The sequence below is a fragment of the Notothenia coriiceps genome, unplaced genomic scaffold (assembly GCF_000735185.1).
Source record: "Notothenia coriiceps isolate Sejong01 unplaced genomic scaffold, NC01 NC01_scaffold00022121, whole genome shotgun sequence".
Classification (NCBI taxonomy): Eukaryota; Metazoa; Chordata; class Actinopteri; order Perciformes; family Nototheniidae; genus Notothenia; species Notothenia coriiceps.
The window spans coordinates 43,103-51,230 of NW_011354822.1; the positions used below are offsets into that span (position 1 = coordinate 43,103).

General features: G+C 43.3%; 1 protein-coding gene across 1 annotated transcript in view; it reads left to right on the plus strand.

Annotated features, from left to right (window-relative positions):
• The window catches only part of LOC104953713 (plexin-B1-like), a gene marked incomplete at its 3' end in the record, with an annotated part of 30,780 nt that extends 22,723 nt beyond the window's left edge, over window positions 1-8,057 (plus strand). The window contains exons 9-17 of the mRNA XM_010780689.1: window positions 1,966-2,074; window positions 3,098-3,985; window positions 4,873-5,007; window positions 5,234-5,356; window positions 5,953-6,046; window positions 6,179-6,345; window positions 6,949-7,100; window positions 7,308-7,413; window positions 7,921-8,057. Coding sequence (XP_010778991.1) covers window positions 1,966-2,074; window positions 3,098-3,985; window positions 4,873-5,007; window positions 5,234-5,356; window positions 5,953-6,046; window positions 6,179-6,345; window positions 6,949-7,100; window positions 7,308-7,413; window positions 7,921-8,057 — 1,911 coding nt within the window. The remainder of the gene's footprint in view (window positions 1-1,965; window positions 2,075-3,097; window positions 3,986-4,872; window positions 5,008-5,233; window positions 5,357-5,952; window positions 6,047-6,178; window positions 6,346-6,948; window positions 7,101-7,307; window positions 7,414-7,920) is intronic.
• Window positions 8,058-8,128: the final 71 nt, after the last annotated feature.

Below are 8,128 nucleotides of genomic sequence, written 5' to 3' on the forward strand. Positions count from 1 at the left end.
TATATATATATATATTAGGGCTATCAAACGATTAACATTTTCTTTGATATATGATATATGTTCTTTGATATATATATATGCATTCTAAGTTTAAATTCACCAAACCTTTTCTGAAAAAACCTGCAGGTTCAGGCTGTTGAGTAGGTCAGACTCCCATGAATTGCTGTGTAAGGCTACCTGTCACACTCTGTGTCAGCATGACATCAACCTAGAACACCATCACTTAGTTAGCTGTTTGATATTAGAAGATATTAATGCAGCTGCCAAAGTCTCAGGACATGATGTGACTGTCACAGAGATGGAAGTGATAATGTTACACATTAACAGCTGATGCAGTCATATGCAACAGTGTTGATGGGATGGCAGCTGCTCAGCAGGGACTTGGCTTGGGCACCAGAGGGTTGCCTTGAAGTCCTAAGTACAATGTGTGTTTTCATCTACTGGGCCTCGCAAGGCACCAAACCCCACCACTGCTCCCCGGACGCTGTATAATAGCTGTATAATATAATGTTTTATAGCTGCCTGTGTGTCAGTGGGAGGCTTATGAGGAAGACCATGAGGGGCCCAGGGGAGGGGTGCAATGTCAGACACAGTTATCATTATATAATGTGTTTTAAAACTTGCTCCTAATACTAGGATGGGTTTAATACAAGAAATAAAATCACTGTGTATGTGGTGCTGTACATGTGAGACATGACGAGTGAAGAGGAATTCATTCATGCAAATGATCCATCTGACACTCGATGTGGAGAGAGATCTGCATAAAGACCAGAACATTCTGTCCACTGGACTGCAGCCTACAGCAAACCTCTGTGCCGAGCCATGATGATGATGATGATGATGATGATGATGATGATAAGGTGACAGAATAACTGTATACAGTCATATTTCTGTAGTTACTAAGTTATATATACTCCTCAAAGTTTCCTCACAGAGTGATGCTGTCTGCTCAGCTTCTCACTGGCTTGTCATATAACTATACGGTATATAGCTATACTATATTCATATAAGTTTACACAAAGTTGTATTCTGTTAATCATATCATCAGCATCATGGCATGTTCATTTACTGAGTGCTATAAAAGACTCATTTGATTTCACTGTTCAGTATAGAGTTGGCCTCCAGGGTGTGAATGCAGGGCCTGTGATTCTCAAACAGTCACAAGGAGTTCTCTTCCCCAGAGGAGAGAAGCGCTGTACTGACAGGTCTGGACTGCTCAAGAATTCCATTCATTTCTGAAAGAACATTCAGTGCCAGAAAACTGGTGAAAGCCGTAAATTCTCTCATGTCATTTTTACGTGTCATTTAACAACAAATGTGTTCGTACAAGTTGTTCTCAGAAGACGCCACTGATTATTGGCCTTGGGTGACTTTTACTTTAAATAATGCTAATGTAGCTAGAATTCACTCACACTGGTGCTTGTCATAAATTACCGTCAGATATCAATTAAAGAACTGTTGCAGTTTTTCTGGCTCCTCTGCTGCGGAGGATCATTCCAAATAAATGTCCATTACACTGACCTCACCACCTTCAAAAAACTCACAAAAACTCCCCTCTTCAATCTGGCTTTTAATGTGATTGTTTTTGTATTATTTGACTTTAACTATATATTTATTTGTTGTTCTTTTCTTTTCACTATATCTGTAAAGCGTCTTTGAGCACCTGTAAAAGCGCTAACAAAATTAATCTATTATTATTATTAACAGAGTGAAGAGATGTGGAAAAAAATGGCCTCTAAACATCAGTGTGTGAAATGCCTGTTAGTATCTCTATACCTTTGTTCTCCACCTCTTCTATCTTGTAGATACAATCCCACATTACGTATATTAAACCTGATCTTCTCGCTCTTCTCTTCAAAGCTTCATTGACCCCCGGGCCTCTTTTTACGTTTTGTCACCTTGCAGCCTCAACCTTTGTCTATCGTTTCCTGCCTCTTATCTAACCAGCTGTTATTGTGTGTGCAGATGCCGGGGCTGTGTTTTGAGCCGGTGGGGATGTAACTGGTGCGTTCACCAGCACCTGTGCACCCACAAGCCCACCTGTGAGGAGGGTGTGATCATCTACAACCAACATGTAAGTTCATTTAACAATAGATATCTGATGCAGAGTGTACTCTGAGCTCCTTACAGACACAGCCTCTATAGTGTTAATATCTTTCTAGAAGAGTTGTGCTGTGAGTTGATTGCACACAAGCAAAAGGGGGGGTTGCAAATTGTCGGATGCATTGCTGCCCCCTGCTGAGAAATGAGCCATTAGCTGAGGAGTCTTGGAGCAGATGATACACATTTATTTAGTACACATTCTCTTCATTCAACAGCTTCACATAACAGTCACTCATTTCAGATCAAAACAAAACACAAAGCAAACATAAACCGCTTCAGTGTCTGTTCAGTTATTAAACTAAAACCACGTGAGTGTTTTGTTCTGAGAATTTGGATGCATAAGAACATGTTTGGTACATTTTCCTATTCTGATATGATGCTTGCATTCCCCAGCGCCCATACATGTTTTGTAGAACCTCATAAGCCATTAAACCAAACCATGTTCTGAACAGTGAATATGAACTGCTACCATCTAATCGGAGATACAGGGTCCCACGATTCAATAAGGTCAGACTGAAGCACTCCTTTGTGCATCAGTCAATCCTCACAGTAAATACAGAGCTAAATCCCAGATCAAATGCACGCTGAAGACTCTTTGAGCAGCTTTTCTCTCACTGATTGTGCTGTTATGTTAAATGTTTGTTGTTTGTGTTTAATGTATTGTGTCTGGATACTTGTCTGTTGATGTTGGACATAGAGCTGCTGTGACGCAAGTTACATTTCAGACTTGATCTGACAAATAAAGTAATATCGTATAGTAAAATCCTCATTATTTTCAAAGGCTTTATGTCATATGCACAACAGCTACAGTCCCAGCTTCCTCCAACAGAAACACACCATGCTGTGTCATTAGCACCAATAACACAATAACAGCAGGTTGAGTTTATCGTCATGTTTAAGTTCACTCATTGCTTATTTCCATTTCCCTGAGCCCATTACTTTTATTTTACTGTCTCACCCTCTCCTCATGTCTCCCCCTCCTCCCCCCTCCCAGTTCAAACTCCCCACCTCAGCTCCTCCCACTATCAAACCGATAAAAGTCATCACAACTAGCACAACCGCTGCCATGACAACCACCACCATCCTAACAACAACAACTATTGCTACAACAACGACAACCGCCGCCCCCGTCACCGTAGCAACCACTCAGGAGCCAACCACCCCCCCTGCACCCACGACTCCACCTGCAACCACTACCAGGATTGAGCCAACCACCCCACCTCTGCCTGCCAGCACCCTCCCCTCTACCACGGCTCCACCCACTACACCCGCCCCCCCAGAGCTCACTACCCACCAGCAGGAGGAGCTTTTTGTTGTCTCCCAAAGTGTAACACCCAGTGTCACCGTGGCAGCCACGCAGTTGGTGCCAGTCACCATTGCTGACGGTGTCGAGGAAGACCTGGACCCTGCGGTACCTTTGATCCTCCCTCCATATGAGGAGGATTCCACCCCCCTGGAGGTGATGACGGGTTCTCCCCACAGCGGCACTCAGGAAGCCAAGGGAGCTTTGAGCCTGGCCGAGCCCCCCACCCCTCCCTCGTCTGGCTTCCCCCTGCCCACACCCTTCTCTGTGGGTGACCCCGACGACTCAGAGCCCCCTCCTGACCTGAGCCAGACCACTACTCTGATGCCCACGCAGGACTCCAGCACTCAGGCAGGGGGCCCAGGCAGCGACACTGAGGTTCTCCTCGATCCCATAGAAGAAGAGGACGTCCACACTGAGAGCACTGCACTGTCAGAAAACGACACGGCAACATTTTCTGCTGCCACCGTGCTCTCAGGTGACGGTGAGGTGGACCACGCCCCCCCGTCCTACCCTCACCTGTTGGAGACTGACTCAGAGCTGGACTACCAGTATGATTCAGTTGACGCCTTCCTCCCGGTGAGTTCAGCCTCCAGCCTCCTACTTCTTCTTCTTCTTCTACTTCTACTTCCTGTCAAATCTCCAGGAGCCTGTTAGGGCTGCCGGTTCTACCGACAGGATCACAGCTCAAACCCTCCTATTCTTCCTCTGTCTGACACCTGGCTCTTTTTCCTTTTGCTTTTTATACTGATCCTATGGAATAAAAGACAGCTGCAGCAGATCATTTAGCCATTCATTTCCTTTTTTCATGCTTTTTAGATTTACAGATCAGTATTAGTTTTACAAACTGACTTTGAACGTTTTCTGCTTTGTGTTTTTGCAGTGAATGGAATATGTTAACATTAACACAATATTTACCAACATGGCTCAGTGTAAGGAAAGAGGATAAAACAAACCCTCCATGTTTAGGAATATCTAAGAAATTAAATGATTAAACATTGCTCTCCTATCACTTATCTGTGGACACACAGTATCTCATTCAGAGTTGAGAAACATCTTAGGAGGGAGGGTGTTGCAAACTCATGTGGGGAGTCTGCACTTGGACCCTCTGGATTCAGGTGTGTTCTGTTAATGTTTCTTGCAGCAAACATGTGCAGACCACAGATGTCTGTTAGCTCACTTTTAACTTTTCAAACTACAAACCCAGATGGCACTGACTCAAGTAACATCACAGCTCCCTCTGGAGATACTAAAGCCTTTGTACTTCTTTATCACATGTGCAGTATAACTCCAAAACTCCGGGATACAGAGTGATGTATAACATCAGTGGAGCTTTTCTTTAGGCCAGTGCACTGTTACTACAATATTACATACATATCAGAAATGAATAAAAAACAGTTAATAGATCTGCAGCATCACTGTGCTACCTCACTGGCTCATAATGAGTGTTTCTGTGTGTATTACAGGGGGACGAAGGCTCCTACGTCAGCTGGGGGTCCTCAGCGTGTCCCTGTGTGGAGAAGGTCCAGGGTTCAGCGCTGCTCCCTGTCAGAGTGGAGAGGAAAATCACCTTACTGGCACGCAACCTGCACCTCTACCAGGTACACACACACACACACACACACACACACACACACACACACACACACACACATACACATACACACACACACTCTCTCTCTCTCTCTCTCTCTCTCTCTCTCTCTCTCTCTCTCTCTCTCTCTCTCTCTCTCTCTCTCTCTCTCTCTCTCTCTCTCTCTCTCTCTCTCTCTCTCTCTCTCTCTCTCTCAGCCTCAACTCATGTAGTGTGTGTGTGTGTGTGTGTAGGAGGCAGACCTGGACTATGAGTGTGTGTTGGTCATCGAGGGGCAAACGGTGGTGGTGGACGCCTACGTAGAAACTGATGACATGAATCCATCCAACTTTGACATCACCTGTCAACTGCACCAGGTCTGCTCATCTGTACTCTCGCTTTATAAGACCATGTGTATTCAGAGCTCGGGACCACTGCAAACAGATCAGTTTATCTGGTTTTAATATTTATAGGCTTGTGCTTGAATGAAATTAACTTTTGTGTTTCCTTCTGTAAGCTACTGATGACATTTCAACCAAATTGAAATGTTGTCATTTAGAGAATGCAGAAAATGAAAACTGGTCAAAAATAATAACAAATATGCAGCAATGTGTGAGAGGATGCCAACACGCATCAAAGCTGTGATTTGAAATGAGGTTATTCCACTAAAGATGAAACTTGACACTAAATCTTTTTTTAGCATTATATGATGTCTGAAACACCTGCATAGGTTGTTACTCCAACCTGTTCTCATTTTGTGTAAATAAAACATCTAGTTTACAGTATCTTTATTTAGAATTAGAGAAAAATGTTGTAGGTATTTTTTTTAAATAAATCCAATATGTTCATCACAAACAAACACTTTGATCAAGTAAATGTCATTTATCATGATAAACTCGTGATTTTTTTAGGCAGGATTAAACTGTGTATACTTAGTCACAGTGTGTTTGAAATGAAAACATTGTTTGTCCAGTACACATATTCTGCTCCGGTGGAGGAATACAATGCCATGGTGTATGTGAAGAGGAGGGACACCTTCCATGTGGACAGCTCTCCTGATCTGTATGGTGAGTTCAGGTTCTAATGTTTTACACTCAATATGTATTTTCCTCTGACACACACACACACACACACACACACACACACACACACACACACACACACACACCCCCCTGACCTGCCTCTGCTCTGTCTCTCAGTGACTCTGTACAACTGCTCGGTGGGCCGCTCTGACTGCAGCCGCTGCCACACCGCAGACCATAAGTACGGCTGTGTGTGGTGTGGGGGGGCTCAGGCCAGCTGCTTGTATTCACAGTCCTGCAGTGAACCCGTGCAGCAGACATGCCCCGCCCCCGTCATCCACTCGGTGAGTACTGACCCTTGACCTCACCAAAATGATTTGATTGCAAGGCATACACAACAAAATAAACACTTACATAAAATAACTACATAACAATCGACAAATCAGGAAAAGAGAGGAAAGAAACCACACAAATTGATAAAAAAAGGTATAGCTTACACATAATGGATACAACATTAATATGTTACTCATAAGTACATGAATTGTCACATCTTACCACCTGGTCATTATAAATGTTTTGTGTTCTATACTGTAACTTAGACATTTTTCCATCTTTCATTAAAGATATTAACTTTGTTTCTGATTCTCGTTGTTATTTTTTTCATTCCATAAATTGTATTTACTATATTCTTCCATTGTGAGTAAATTAAGTTATTATCTTTTACTCAATTCCTTGTCATTTATTTATTTATTGCTATTCTCATTATGAGAATTACAAGTGAAATATTGTTTTTTAAAGGTTTGTGGGAAACTCATATATCTCATAGAGCTTTTTCTTCGCCATTAGTTTAGAAACTTGAATGAATCGGCACGTAGAGATGAATCGCTAATGTTAAGAGATGCCATGCTTCCGGAAAGCTTAATTAAGCTTTTTTATTACTTCTTCAGATTGAGCCCCTCTCTGGCCTGCTGGAGGGCGGCACCATGGTAACCATCTCCGGCTCCAACCTGGGCCAGAAGGCAGAAGACATCCTGCACTCTGTGTCAGTCGCAGAGATTTCCTGCACCGTCATCCCCAGCCTCTACGAGGTCTCCTCCAGGTACACACCAACCTCTGCAGGGGGGTGGAGGGTCTTCATTTTCATATCTTTAACTTGATATCATCAGAATTGAGAAATGATTTTCTTAAAGTAAACACTACAAAACAAGACATTGTAAAAGAATGATTGACTTCAGTAAACATTGTCAGGGTGCATGTATGCATGTTTATTAAGAGCATCTGACCAGGGACTGCTGTCTGTCTCCAGGATTGTGTGCAGGACCAGAGCCAGTGGAGGAGAGAGGGCGGGGCCTGTGTCTGTAACCGTGAGCGGAGGAGAGTTAGGGCGCTCCCCCCAGACCTTCAGCTACCAGGTACACCGCATTAAGTTACATCACAGTGGATCAGTAGAGGTCTGGTGAGACGTTGCTGTGTTGTTGGCAAACAGCATAAAACATCCACATATTATAGAGTATGATAAATTGGAAATCTGACAAGTTTGAAAATGTGTATTTAGGTTGATAACGTTTTAAGGCTGTCGAGGCAATTGAGCAATACAAAGTTATGCGATTATTTTGACCAACATTGCAGTTGCAATATGATTTGCGAAGGGAATTATCATTTTTAAAACATTATTCACATTGCAATAAAAAATACATGTATATTTAAATGATGCCTATTGAATACAGTTTGTTGGCTGGTACTTCTTTGCAGCATCACTATACTTCGTTCAGATATTTCCACATATATTGCCATCCAAAATACTGTGGACTGTGAATTGGATTTTACACCAGTCAATTTTCGCGAATTTTCATAATATTTTTGATTCATTATGCAGCCCTACTTACAGTCGTCTCCCTCCACCCTCTCCCCCTTCTCAGGACCCATTTGTGATGGGGGTGTCTCCTGAACGGGGGCCCAAAGCTGGAGGGACATCCCTGACCATCACAGGCCGAAACCTGCTGACAGGACGTCCTTCTGACCTCACCATCACAGTGGGGGGGGTGCCCTGCGAGATGTAAGGGACACACGCACACGCAAACACACACACACACACACACACACACACACACACACACACACACACAC